The sequence below is a fragment of the Desmodus rotundus genome, chromosome 3, assembly GCF_022682495.2.
Source record: "Desmodus rotundus isolate HL8 chromosome 3, HLdesRot8A.1, whole genome shotgun sequence".
Taxonomy (NCBI): domain Eukaryota; kingdom Metazoa; phylum Chordata; class Mammalia; order Chiroptera; family Phyllostomidae; genus Desmodus; species Desmodus rotundus.
Window position 1 is genome coordinate 47,132,477 of NC_071389.1, and position 15,293 is coordinate 47,147,769.

The 15,293-nt window shown below is 37.3% G+C and overlaps 1 protein-coding gene across 1 annotated transcript in view; it reads right to left on the reverse strand.

The window, feature by feature from the left end:
* Positions 1–2,967: 2,967 nt before the first annotated feature.
* C3H1orf141 (chromosome 3 C1orf141 homolog) overlaps positions 2,968–15,293 on the reverse strand; it is a 34,313-nt gene continuing 21,987 nt past the window's right edge. The window contains exons 5-7 of the mRNA XM_024565338.3: positions 7,437–7,506; positions 5,872–6,061; positions 2,968–3,987 (exon numbers count right to left, since the gene is read on the reverse strand). Coding sequence (XP_024421106.2) covers positions 3,400–3,987; positions 5,872–6,061; positions 7,437–7,506 — 848 coding nt within the window. The 3' untranslated portion in view covers positions 2,968–3,399. The remainder of the gene's footprint in view (positions 3,988–5,871; positions 6,062–7,436; positions 7,507–15,293) is intronic.

Here is a 15,293-nt window from a genome sequence, read left to right on the forward strand (position 1 = left end):
GGTAAGACATCTGAAGGAAAATTCATGGATCTGTGACTTCCTAGTTTTCTCACTGGTTGAGTGGTTACTTCTTGGCCTCCTGGGGGACCAAAGAGATTTGCAACACTTATAAAGGGGCAAAGACAACCTCTGCTTGGGGTAATCCACAGATCCTAACTGGCCAGCTAGTCCCGGCACACAATATAACCTCCATCATTGCCTTGTGACTCAGAGACTGGTCTCTAGGGCCGCACTCAGATTTCAGTGTCAGAATGGAAACCATGGCTAACCTCGCACGCACCCCACTGCCTGAAGATCCCAGCAGCTGTTTGGCTTAGGAGATGATGGGTTTAAGCTGAGAGTAGAAGAGAAAGGTGCTGAATTTAGGTTGTCATCTTCCCAGAATCCACTGCTTCCAGCTATCCAGCCGTTTTAGTGGAGAATCCTCAGCAAAATGGCATTTTTAGGTTGATTCAGTGCCTTCCTAAAGGATAAAGCTCACAAGCTCAAGCAGGAACCTCCAAAAATACTAATACAAAAATCCTTATTTTCATTTTGAATCTACTTTAGGCTAAAGTCTAAATGCTGTGGTTAGATTTAACATGTAATTTTAAAAATATTGAATTAAGAGATTTTGAGGAATATCTTTTAAGATGTTATACTTAGAGCAGAGGAAAGGGTGAGAACAGGAAAGAAATCTTTAATGACTGCTTAGCATACTCGAGGTACTTCATACTATTTTTTTAATACCAAAAATAATAATACTGTAATAGGTAGTGCTGTCCCCATCTTAAGGAAGAGATACAGTAAAGTGAGGCTCAGATGGTTTACATTATTTGCCCAAGTTCATTCACTTCACATCTGCCCAAATCCAAGGCCCACAGTTGCTTATCTTATACTGAATACCAGAAAGAAAAAAAAAAAGATAATCACTACTGTGCTATCATCAGGTGTATTTTCTATTTCTTTCTTTCTTTTTTTTTGTCTGTCAGTGATTAAGAAGAGTTTGTGTTTTATCTTCTCAGCCAGCAGGGTAGTTAGGGAAACTATGTGGCTTTATGGTGAGCCTGGGAGGAGGGAAAACTTGGGTGGGGTGGGGATAGAGGGAGAATAGAAGATAGCAAGTAAAGAGAACAAGAGGGTCAATCCCTGTTTGTTGGACAAAGAGGAAGATGACTTTGTGACTTTGAGATGCTGCTACAGCTTCTCCCCAGCCAGAATCAGAAGAAATGTAAAAAAGCCTGTATCTCCTCCCCTACCTCCAACATTCCTGAGCCCAGCACCTTATCTTGAAGCCTTTTTCTCTTGCTCTTCATTTACAGTTTCCAGTCATACTCCCCTCGCCCCCTCCCATCTCCATTTTCTGTCCTTGACATTCTATTTGAGAGCCAACCGTTGCCTGTGGTGAAAAGACACCGAAGAGCAGCACTGATGACACACAGGAGACCTCCAGTCCAAACTGGAAACAGGGGCCTGATAAGTGTATCTCCTCATCCTTGAAAGTTTTCAAAAGACCTCCAAAGCCTTCCCTAACTGAAGTGCTTCTGATTAAACCCACATCTCCTCAAACACTAACAGTTAAGGTTTCTGTTTTTAATCCTTTAACAAATGGATTACAACTAAACTATTGAAATGCAACTTTTGTTTCTAAATTGAGTTCTGCCTTTATACTGTTTGGGTCAATGAGAAGTTAATAAGAAACAGTGAAATTGTTACAGAACAGACGTGGGAGGCGGGAATGAATGATATACTATTACTGAAAGGAGCCCCCCCCTTTTTCTCTGGGGGTTCTATTCACCGTATTAGGTTCACTTTGCCCATCGCCAGAGAAAAGATGTCTCTCAATGCAAGAGATTGGTAAAAAGGAAAGGAATAATTTATTTAAAAGTTATACAGACTTAGAGTAATGACTTAATGTCTTCATTAAAATACTGAAGTTCTTCGGAATACCTACAAACACACACTGTCCTTCCTTTTCCCCTTTGCCCAGTCCAGGGTACCATATCTCAGGAAAAGAACTAGAAGTCCGTGATTCAGGCTCCCAGCACCATCAGCCGTGTGGCTGCCACGATCTCTAGTTAATCCAAAGCCATGTGGCACCTTCTCATGGCCCACCAGCAAGAGTCCTTTCTCCCCTTTTCTTCCCGGCAAAGTCTCTCCTGCTGCCTAAGCCACGTGGCAAAAGGGAGCAACCCAAAGCCACATAGTGATTCCTGTGATGGCTGCCACATCTGGGTTTAAATCCCTGCACCAGTCTTCCTCTGCAGCCCCATTTCTGACTCCTCTCACAATCAGTTATACCTGCCAGCATTCCTGTATCCTTCCAGCTTTCCAGGGCTGCCATAGTAAGTCCAGGCAGGTGTGGCCCCATGGCATGGAGCCAATCATCTCCAAGTTCTCACACAGGTGCTGAGTTGCTTCCCAGTTACATGCTGGGTTGAAGTCACTCCCATCCCCCTGGCTCAAAGCATGGCCACAGCTATTTAACATATCTATGAAACCAGTTAAAGGTTATAGATATGTTCAATGACTGTGGATGACTGTGGCAGAGGTTAGCTGCAAAGCTGTTGCTATGCAAAACAGCTCTCAATGGCCCTGCTCCCTGTGTCCCATTCCCCAGCTCAGACTGGTTGAGAACACCATATATTTTTTTTTCTCTAATATTTCCTGGACACTCCTGAGTTCTGGACCCCATTACAAATCCCCATTTGCCACCCCCCCTCACCTTGGCTGCACCATGTTACAAAATAGCAATGTAATAATATACTTAAAATGTTCAATATTTTATTGAATTTGCTACCAAAATTATTTAGCTTATGAGAGGTTATTCCTTTAAACTATTTAACAATTCAGAAAAAGGCATTTTATAGTAATGAAGTGCTAACATTTACTAACAAAAAACTATTTGAAATTTTACAAAGCCCTTTTAATTACATGAAATGCTAATGTAAAATACTATTTTTCCAAAGATTATCCAAAATGCTGACACACAATGGTTATCCAAAATGATTAATTCCTATGCATCAGGTTAGTGGTACATTTGCTTTTTTAATATTCAATTTTAGAGTAAGGTTTTTGATGTTTTGGCTTCTAATAGCCAATTTCCAGAATCAGATTATGACATTCTTGGTCAAAATCACTATTTCCTTTAGGAATGCTGGTGGTTGAGGAATCCAATTGAGATAATAGAAATTCATGAACTACTTCCTTTTATTGATAAGTATTTCTTTTGTCCTCTTATTTTGTAAAAACGTTGGTTTTTCCTAGACTACTATTGATTTGTAACTCCAATTTCTATGCTTTGCTTTTTTATGCCATCCATCAGAACATTATTACTATTCAGATAAGAATTTCTTTGATGATCTTGAAACATGATTCTTGTTACCCAAGTATTGCTGTAAATAATATTTTATGAGACATTTAATTTTTACTTGAAAATTTTAACAAATCATCCAGTGGAGTTACATTATGTAGTGCATGGACTTTGAGTACATTTTTTAAAGGCTTTGAATGATATTTGACAGGTGAGGCACTGAAGTTGCTCATTGGTGTTACTGTAGACAGCGGTCTCCCAAATTTGCCAGTTTGAGCACTCATTTCTTGAATGACAGTTTTACCAAGGACACCTACAAAATTTTTTGTTAGGCTGGTAAAAGGCTCTGAGAAATTTTGGAGTTCATTCCAAGATGTGTCTTTGAATGTCTGCATAGCAGTTTTCTTCTTTAATTTATCTGCTACAACTCTATGGCTCACTTCAAAAGTCATTGCTTGTGTGCCTTTCCTCCATGCTGTAGGCGTAGTGCTTTTAGGTTTGGAAGAAGCAATACATTTATCAGTAATTAAAGATCTGAGAAGTTCACGATTGTTTTCTAAAACAAAATTTGCTTTTTTATGTGGGCAAATGTTTCTATTTTCCATAGGATGGGGAGGAAGTCTATTTGTTGTCAAAAGTAACATTTGTACATATTCAGTCTCATGGAAAATTATGGGATTTGTATCATTTTGTTCCTGTAAATTAAAGAAAAGAGTACTTGGTCATCAGTCTATTGAGGCAAGGAGGCTACATATATTTTTATACATAAAATAAAATATTCTGAAAATGACTACATAGGAGTTTTGATATGAACAATAGTGGTATTGAAACATACACACACAAAAAACCCAAGTACTTGTATGTGACATACTTCCTTCTCTTCTTAATATTCTATTGAGATGTTAGGGTTAAAATCTGAACTTTTGGGCTTCTAAAATCCTTTTTGAAATAAAGGGGATATTGGTAGAATGAAACATTATTCAGACATTTCTTAGCTTCCATGTCCAGAAATAAGCATACCAGAAAATGGATTGAGTCAAAAGTCATAAGAGACATAACCGATTATTACAAACCCAAATTACAAAGTCCGAATATCCTAATAAATAACTCAGAAAATCTTAAATTATCTTTACAATGATTATATTTGTTGTTATGTACCAACACAGCACATAAAAAGTGCTAAGTATATATATTTGCAGAATAAAATAGCTAAAGTAGTAGATTGACTTAAAAATAGATCATTTTTATCACAGTGGTAGCAAAATCTGTATGAGTTACTCGGTAAAGTCTTCCACAAATTACCATTCTAGGGCAAAAAAATTAACTCCAAAGAAACTGTTAGATATGAAAATTACCAGCATTTAGTTCATAAACTTTGACTCAATGATTGCTACTTTACCTTTAGAAATATAATTAAATTATAAGAAACTAGGATCCATCTGATTTTATATTAGTGTAGTTATTTTGAAAGACATGTTAATGCCTATGATTTCCCCAAAAATGACAAAAGATTTAGTTTTGCAATCCACCGGTAATGCCAGTGTTATCCACTCAGCCACCATAGTGGAGATCTGTCTTATCTTTGGTCTGTCCAATACCTTAGGAAATTTTTTCACCTTCCAAGTCTATATAACCTTAGGGAGAAGCAGAAACTAGCTTTAGCAGCCTCCCTTGAGGTTAGGACACAGACATGTGACCTGGGATCTACCAATAAATTATACCTAAGACAAGACTTTAGTTCAGAAAAAGCAAGCACTATGAAAAAATGAGCATTGTGAAAACTATTCTAGTGAGGATGGTGGTAGATATATCTAGCTTTGAAGCGCAGCAGAGGCGAAGGCCTTAGAAATAGTGTCCCCTGCCCACAATCAGAGTTATTTACTGTTATCTGTGATCAACAGCATGGGCCCCGTAGAGCACCCTGAGGCCGTAACTTGGTGACTTCTGACTGGATAGCTTTCAAGCCAGACTGTCTTTCCAGCCTTCCTAGCAGCTCTGTGAGCTACCAAATTGCCCTTAATAAAGGTATTTTCTGGTTGAAATAGTTCAAGTAGATTGATAGAAAAGTGATATATGATCCATTTTTAAAAATCCTCACCATGGACATTTTTTCATTGCTTTTAGAGAGAGAAGAGAGAGAGAGAGAGAAACACATCAGTGTGAGTGAGAAACATCGACTGGTTGCCTTCCAGATGTGCACAGACTGGGCATTGAATCCACAACCTAGTTATGTGCCCTGACTGAGAATTGAACCCAGAACCTCTTGGCTGTGGGATGACAATGCAACAAATTGACCTACTGGCTAGGGCATGATTCATTTTTTAAAATACCATTTAAATTTTATATCTCTCTACAATCAAGAAAATTTGATAAAGCATTCTTCATAAAGAAAACAAAATGTTCAGCTGGGGCAAAGGAATCCCCAGTTTGGGGGTGGCGATTCTAAAAAGAGCATGAAAACTTTACACGTGTAAAACCAAAAGAAGGATTTATCAAAGATTCTGGTCACTAGAATGTGATATTCCCAAAAGGGGTGAGAATACACGCATTTACAGAACAGTAGTAGATATTCTTATTACCGTGGGAGGAGTTATTGTCTTTGCGGGACTAATGTTGATTATCTTGGCATTTGGCTTTTTCAGTTCATCCTCAACGCATAAGGGGAGCAAACTCTTCTTTCCTACTGAATGATACTCACTTAATTGATCAATTCTGACAGATTTATTTCCTTTTGTATGAAAATCATTCATTGGTGGAGGAGATTTTTTCCTGAAAATGAACACAAGTTCAACATAATTGTCTATAGGGCTGATTTCAGCTTGTCAGTTTTTGCCTGCTTCACCCATTCCTCAAAGTCACTGCCAACATCTCCCCAAAACCCTCTGCTATAAACTTGCAACCTGAAAAAAAAACATGCATTCCTGCCTGGCTTGGCAGGGGGCACAGCAAAAGTAGTGGTGGAAGCAAGACAGTAATCTGTGTGCCTCTTTGGATTTTGAGTGGGAGAAGGAATATTATGTAGGTTGAGGAGAACATCCAAGGTGGAGAGGTATTTCTACATTCTTTTGTTGGGATTCTGGGAGAAAAGTGGTTAGGCAGAGAGGATATGATTTTCACTTCAGATCTCCCTTGGTTCACATGTGACATGGTCACTGAGTTTAGGTTTGCCAAGGGGCTTGCATTGCAATGGTGGGATAACCCACAGCAAAGGCTTGGCATAAGTGTTGGATAGTCTAGCAGGGGTGTCCAACCTTTTGGCATCTCTGGACCACGCTGGAAGAAGAAGAGTTGTCTTGGGCCACACATTAAATACACAAACACTAATGAAAACTGGTGAGCAAAGAAAAGGTTTTAAGTAAATTTACGACTATATGTTGGGCCACATTCATAGCCATCCTGGGCTGCATGTGTGCCGTGGGCCTTGGGTTGGACACCCCTGGAAGGGCAGGCAGACGAAGGATGTGGCAGAGACTCAGAGAGTCCTACCATACTAATGACAGTTAGGAGTGAACCCTATGTAAATTCAGAGGGAATAGACCATACAGACAGGAACCACAGAGAGCAGCAGTCACAGGACACCTAGGAGGGAGACCAGCAGTACAAGGATATTAACAAAGACCCTTCACCAAGTGCTTTTCCCCAGTGTCACAAAGTCCATCTCAGAAAGAAAGAGAAGGACTGACATAAACCTAAAAAGTCTACATATTATTGCGCCAAACAAATTCTAAAGCACACTAGATTAATATGACTTTTTTTTTCATTACAGAGTTTGAGAATCTCATGAGGAAAATTATAACTTTATACAAAAATAAAAAGCTACATTTCTTACATCCATGTTGTAGTATAATTAAATTTGTGTTTCTACTAAATTTGTGCTAAAAAACACTACGGTCTTCTCTCCATTCATGTTTTCCATGTCTTTCTCTCCATTTGACTGCAAACTTGCAGCAGACAGAACACATGCTCTAGGTCCGAACGTAATGCTGACTAACATAATGCTGGATTAGTCATTGGATTGTAGTGTGGCCTAAATAGTAATAATTCAGAATAAATTCATTTTGGTCTAGAAAATAAAAGGCAGAACTCTTCTTATAAGAAACATCATTGAACAGAATAAAATGTTTAAAAATTAAAAATAAATTACCTTTTATTTACATAATCTTCTAAGTGACCAACCAAATCAAATGATTCCTTAGGATTTTTTTCAGTTTGAGCTGAAATTATAAAAAAGAGTTTTATCAAAGGCACACATATACTATGGCACTTAGAAAATATCTTGTATGAAGTACTTTACAGTACAAAATAACATAGACAAACACCTGGTATGTTGCCTGATCTGCAGTAGCTACTCAGTAGAAGCTTCTTAAGTGAACAAGATAGAACTGGAAAAGACTATCTTGGATCTAATCATACAATCCAGGATCTAATGTTTAGCTAAGACAGATAAACACGTAAAATTGGTCCTGAAGATTTTTGTGGAAGAAAGGTATTCCCAAATTTACAAATGCCTCCAATATGTAAAGTCTTATTAGCCAGTAGGAAGCCTCAGATGGTTAAACACTGTTGGTATGGAGGGAAGTTAGTTAGCAAATGTCACATAGATCTGGCCAACTGGCATAAAGAAAGTATCCAAAGCTGAGCTCTTCCAGATATGCTTGGTAGCCAATCCAGCATTTCTCTACCTTCTTAAAAGTGTCCCCAGACATACATGCTATTAGCAATAAATTCAGCTTTTTTTTCTTGTCCTCAAGTAGTCTGTATTCTAGTGCAGTGCTTCCCAACCTTTTCCACATCATGGCAAACATTCTTAATTAGTATCCTTTGCATAGTACACCAGGATAAACACGTGAGAGCACCGTCACCAGGCTGCCTTAGGGTCAACCCAGAAGTCTTGAAAGTTAAAGGATCAATATTTCAGCACACCTACAGTACACCTATAACCCTGCGAGTACAACAGGTTACCACGGTATATTGGTTGGGAAGCTCTGTTCTAGAGGGAGGAAAGAGTCAATAAATAAGTAAATTGATCAAAACAAATATATAAAATAATTTCAACTACTTGTACATTTATGAAAAAATATAAACATGGTACTTCACCTAGGGAGGCTATACAAGACCTCTCTCAAGAATCTGAGAAAGAGATGGAGGCAGCGGGTGAAGGGCTGATGAACAGCCTACTAGGCAGAGGAAAGAGCAAGTGAAAAGTGTGAAACCAGCTTGGAATATGAAGGATTGAAAGGCCAGGGTTGCTGGAGTGCAGTGAATGAGGGGGAGGGTGGAGTAAGATAAGATGAGACAGGTATCAGGGGCCAAATCACATAGGACCACATAAGCCATAGTGAAGAGTTGAGATATTATTCTGGCTAAAATGGAGATCATTTGAAGAGGGTTTTTTTGTTTGGTTGTTTTTGTTTTTAAAGATTTTATTTATTTATTTTCAGAGAGAAGGGAAAGGAGGGAGAAAGAGAGGGAGAGAAACATCAATGTGTGGTTGCCTCGCACACACCCCCAGCTGGGGATCCAGCCTGCAATCCAGGCATGTGCCCTGACTGGGAATCAAACTGGTGATCCTTTGGTTCTTAGGCCTGTGCTCAATCCACTGAGCTACACCAGCCAGGGCTGAAGAGTTTTAAATGGAATAATAAAGTAGTTTGATTTATTCTTTAGAAAGATCCCTCTGTCTGCTCAGAGATGGATAGTCTGTGGCTGTAAGGAGGAATGTGGATGGCAAGAGTAGCAATGGCGTAACCAGTCAGAAGGCTGTTGCAGTGTTCCAGATAAGACATGTTGGTGGATTAGAACAGGACTGTGGCAGAGGAGATGGTGGTTATATTTTGGAGGTGGAGCCAGCTGTACTGACTGGTGGATTGAATATGGAGTATAAGGGAGAAAAGGAAATCAAGGATGACTTCTAGGTTTTTGGCCTCAGCAACTGTGTAGATGTCATTTATACAAATGGGGAAGGCCAGTGGGAGGACAGGTCCACTGCTTGATACAAAGGGCTGGGTTGCAGTAACCTGGCTTGTGAAAAGAAATGAAAAATCAATCCTTGCCACTGCCAACTGGGTATACAGGAACTAAGCCAAATGAAGATGGAATGGTGAACCACCTTCTGGAATCTTCTTTCAAACTGCTTCATATTGTAATATATAACAGATATTCTCTGAGTTTGGGACTAAATATTCTAGTTTTAATTTAATTTAATACATTTTTCTTTTCTTTCTACTTATGTTGCCTCTTCTGTAGAGAGACTCAAGAAATTTTATAAAAGGAATGTTGCTTTGCTAAGAGTAGACCAGCCTGTCACTGATATCAGGGACACTTTGGAGAAGATGTGACCCTTAAGTGGAATCTTAAATAATAATGTGTTAAAGAGAGGATTGCCTATTTAACAGTTATTTTCCCCTTTCTTTGCTAACAGAACTCTGCTTTTATCTTCCTCCAAGCAACTATGGCCCTCAGATGAGGCTGGCTCTTTCCTAACACAAGGGAGTGAAGCTTGAATGACCTAAGCCTATGCTTTTCTAAATGTGAGCTACAACTCATCAGTTTAGACACTATCAATTTAGCATCTCCTGACCAGCATTTTAAAAAGTGAAACAGAGTGCATCACATGCATCTTTAGTAATAACTGTACCAAAAACTAAAATACTGCCATCAAGTTCAACTTATAGAGAGAAAGACAAATAATTAGGGCTCTATGAATCTGAATCTTCTGCTCCAAGTATATATTAGATTGTAATATAAAAAGTGGTTCTTACTGTGGGTTGTGTTGAAAGTTGGAAAAACTGCTCTAAGACAATCATGATTCATTGGTTTATATATGGGTGCAGGAAGATATTCTAGCCAGGGAGACACAAAGGGAATTCTGCTGGAGGGCTTTGGGGAACATTATCCCCATTTTTACAAAGTGACCAAAGAGCTTTTCTCTTACAGTGGATATCGTTACCCATAAAAGTTATCTTAACTAGTAGTCACTGTATTGGGACTGGGAGGACAAGCTGCCTGGTAAGACAGCTGAGGAAAGATGGAGGAAGTGGCTATTTGATGGCATCGATAAACCTCTGAAATAATCAGCCCTGAGATTGCTTTACTGAGGGACTTATTATTTGAGATTACAAATATTTTATTATTTAGGTCACATATAATCTGATTTTCTTTTAAGTGCTGCTAAAAGTGTCCCAGTTACTAAAGATGAATAGGAATCTATCAGGTGGAGAAATATGTTCTGAGCACAGAGAACAGAATGGATCAAATCACGGAGTAATTAGAACAGACTGTTTGTTACAACTAGAATCAGTCTGGGCAAAGAGGAAATAAAGGGCTTTTAACAGCTTATATTCCATACTAAGCAATATGGACTTTATCATTTTTCTAATAGAGTGTCTTCAGGTGTTATCAAGTAGTGAAATAATATGGTAATATGACCAGATTCTGATAGCCTTGGTTAAGGATTTTCTTAAATCTATGTCTAAAAGTTAGATGCAGTTAATTTTCAGTTATTTTAATATAAACATACATTGTGTATACCTGTAAACAAAATAGCATCTTCCTCCTTCTTATAAGTGTTAGACTGAATGCTGGGTGCAGAAGAGATTGTAGGGCCCAGTGTTCTTCTACATCCTTGTCTATGATTTGAAGATAGATAACGTAAGGGCTTAGCATACTCCATCTAAATATCAGAAAAAAGAAAAAGTGTTCTAAAAATCATCTCTTTCCATGTGTATATTGATCATTTATATTTGATTCACATTTGGGATGTTCTATTATGAAACTAATAGCAGGCTAGTTCTTTCACTACCTTAAAATATAATATTCATTTAATTATAAAAATATACCCATGAGGTATATTACCACTTTATGGATAAGGAAACAAATCTACAGAAATTAAAAAATTTGCCTATGCTCATAATTTTACTAATTTTTATTATTTGTCTTTAAAGCCTAGGCTTTATATCCATATAAATTTATTACTCCAAATTCAGGAAAAGTCTACAGTTCAAATACTAAGAAACAAATAGCCTTCTCAGTTTAAAAACAAGCTTTACTCTCATACACAGAGTTGGTGCAGCAGAATAACCCTGAATAAAGGGGGAGAAACTGGAAAAAAATTATCCAGATTTTCCTAAGTTAGAGTCTCACATTGGCTCCTTCTGTTATCACTTAAATACACATATCTAGATATCAAAATATATATATATGCACATGTAAATATAAAATTCATAACTTGTGAATCTCCATCAACAAACCAAACATTTGTTTAGCACTACATTTTTTTCACACTAGGTACAGAATATATTTAGTTTTGGATTATATGAGATAAAAATAAAGCATAAAAATCTAGGCCACAAAGAGCTCACATTCTCACTGGATAGATATGATCAGCATACGTGAAACATTAGTACATAATGTAATAAAGAAATATCACTAAGAACCAAGCTAATTAATAAATGAAAAAGAGTTTATAAAAGAGGAATATTAGTGAGGGCTGAAATAGACAGGAATGATTTCATCAATGAGAAAGAACTTAATGCTAGAATTTGAAAATGAGAGTATCTCAGAAGAAGCCTGGAGTATTCATAAGACAATCAAGAAAACAGCATATTTACAGCAGGGGACATTGATCATTTATTGAGTATAAAAGACAAGTTTGAATAGGTAAAAAGAAGAGTTGTGAGAGAAATAGACTACAGATGTCTTTAAAGTCAAACAGAGAAACTTTACCATAAAGAAAATTGCTGAGCTAACATTGATTAATTAAAAAGTACACAACAACTTTTCAGTTCTTTTTATAAGCAGGCATAATCTTGACATCAAATTCTGAAAAGATGAGGTACCAGAAGGTGATGAGTTTCCACAAATTCAAAATAAATTACTATTCAACACTATATGAATAGAACAATTCATAATGGCCAAATCAGATATCAAGAAATTAAAGGTTCCTAACAGTTATGTTATAATAGTTCACCACCCAATAGGTTAAAGGAAAAAAATAATGTAATTATTTTCATAGGTGAAATATTTAAAATACATTTTATAAATTCAACAACCCCCCAATGATAAGAATCTATGTCATTTCCCTATAGCCTGAAGGACTTACTTATGTATGTTTTGTAACAGAGGTCTGCTGGCAATAAATTATCTGTTTTCTTTTACTGAAAATGCCATAAAAATATTCCTGAAGGAAACTTTTGCTCAATACAAAATTCTGGCTGATTATTTATTTATTTATTTATTTATTTATTTATTTATTGCTTTTAGTATATTCATGATGTCCCAATGTCTGCTGGCATTTATAGTTCTGATCTCCATAGTTTCTAATAAGATGTCAGGAGTATTTTTAATTTTTTGTTATGTAATTTGTTTTCCTCTGGCTGCTTTCAAGATATTCTCCTCATTTTTGGTTTTCAGCCGTTTGACTATGTGCCTACGTATGGTTCTCTTTAAGTATTTATAAATTCTACTTATAAATTCGAAGCAGAACTTGTCCTGCTTAGGTTTCCCTAAGCATCTGGAATTTATAAATTTATGTTTTTCCTAAAAGAAGAAAGTTTCTGACCACCATTTTCTACCTTATTCTAGCTCTCCTCTCTTTTGGGGACTCTTATTATACATTTGGCAGACCTTTCAGTATTATCCCACAGGTTTTTGTATCCCTTTATATCAAAATGTTTTTCCTATTTTTATGTTGTATAATTTTTATTGATCTACCTTAAAGTTCCCTAACACTATCTTCATTCTGTTTTAAGCTCAACCAATGATTTTTTTTCATTTCAGGTGCTATATATTTTTAGTTCTAGAATTTTCATATATTAAAGTAGTTTCTATTTGTCTGATAAGATTTTCTTTTTTCATTCACTGTGAACATATTTTATTTTTTAATTAAACATAGTTATAATAGCTGCCTTAAACTCTATTAATTCCAATACTTGGGTCTTTTCAAAGTTGTTCTCAATTGTCTTGTCTTTTGAGATTAGGTTTAATTTTTTTTGTTCTTTATTAAGTTGAATTTATCCTGGACATTATCAGTGTTATAATGTGGAGAGTCTGGGATTTATTATATTCCTACAAAGATTAAATAATTAATTAATGCGTTTATTTATATATTTATTTATTGCCAATGAACTTGGTTGGACTCAAAATATAAACTCTGTCCTTTGAGCAGCAGCTCAAATTTCAGTTCAGTTCTTTCACCCTTAGCTGGGCTACTTGTAGTTTTCTTTAAACATTCATTGTTCATGGGTAAGAGAGAGACTTGGACGGGGTTTATACATAGAAAATGGGATTTTAATAGAAAGTGAATATGGGGGGGTGTGTACGTGTGTGTGTGTGTGTGTGTGTGAGAGAGAGATAGAGGGAGGGAGAGAGGGGGAGACAGAGAGAGGAGAGACGAGAGAGAGAAAACAGTCCATGAGAGATTTCAGATTTCTAAAAGACAGAAAGTTAATTGAAGCTTTAAGTATAGTAGTGGAGCAACTAAAAATATATCATGATATCTTTCCAACTTTCTGATGAAACTCCAAGCTTAGAATTGGCAAGTACTGACTATGGAAATGAGAACAAATATTATGAGGAGATAGGTTAACTGTAAATCTGTCTGTGGAATTTCTGAACCATTGCTGCTTTCCCCTATTTCCCAGTTACATTATTCCACAGACAGAATTATACAAAATTGCATTTAATTAATTCCAGGCTACAATAAGTGCCCTTCTATTAATAAAATTCCTGCTAGTGTGGGCATAGCTTCTCAGAGTGAAACTCTATTCATGTTAACATCTGGAAAGATGACTACCAGGCAAACAGCTGTCTTTGCTTTTTTGCCCTACTCTAAAGCTACCTGGTTGGGAACTCTGCCATATACACAAAGCAGCTTTCAATTGTAGAGAGAGACTTATTTGTAAAATGAAGGGCAGTTTCATAGAAAAATTAATCCATGTCTTCATTCTTAAATGTGAACAAATGAAGATTTACCAGATATGATAAAAAATCAGCCAGTCCAAAGGTACATGTCATGATAAACAAAAAGAACATGGATACCAGAAGAAATAGGTAATTCAAGAAACAGAAGTTAACCTAAGAAAACAAATTCTATTTCCTGTGAAGATGGAGGCATACACTTCACCTCCTCATGCAATCACAAAAAGAAATACAACTAAATATAAAAAAAAAATAACATCCAGAACTGTCAGAAAATTGAACTGTATGGAAGTCTGACAACAAAGGATTCAAAGAAGCCATATTCATCCAGAGAAGAGGAGGGGTAGAGACAAGGAAACAGGGCAAAGAGGCAAGGAGACGTGGTGTGGCATGGAGAGGCAGTAGTGGCGGCGGTGGTGGAAGGGGCATGGGTGGTCCCAGATTCACATGTAGTAGAAAAATGGGGAGGGATACCTTGGGAACCAGTGATCCCAGTGCCATGCCAACTGCACAGCCCAGGGGTCCAGTGCTGGGAAGATAAATCCCCATAACTTCTGGCTGTAAAAATCAGTAGGGGTTGATGCAGCAGAAGAAACTGCTGGATTCTCAGGAATCTCTACCTAAAGGGCATGCACTGTCAGAAAATGTACTCAAGTCCACCCACTCCGGGATTCAACACCAGCTGGAAGGGCACCAGTCACATATGGGGAGTGGGTGAACTGACTGGAAATGGAGAGAGTGCTGAGCAAATCCCCAGAAGATAGGGAGCAGCACAGTCCCCTGTCCAAGCCTTCCTTCCACATAGAGCCACAAAGCAGTGAAGCAGGTTGCCCTACCCTGGCAATAACCAAAGGCTCCAACCCACACAATTTACAGGTACCTTTTACAGGGAGCCAAAGAAGCTTTACCAAAAACACAGAAAGAAACACAGGGAGGCTGCCAAATTGAGCAGACACAGAAATATGGCTCAAATGAAAGAACAGAACAAAAAGGAAGAAGTGAATGTTACACTTGCTGCACAAATGAAATAATGAAAAATCTACAGGGAACCAACAGTGAAGGGAAGGAAACCAGGATTCAAATC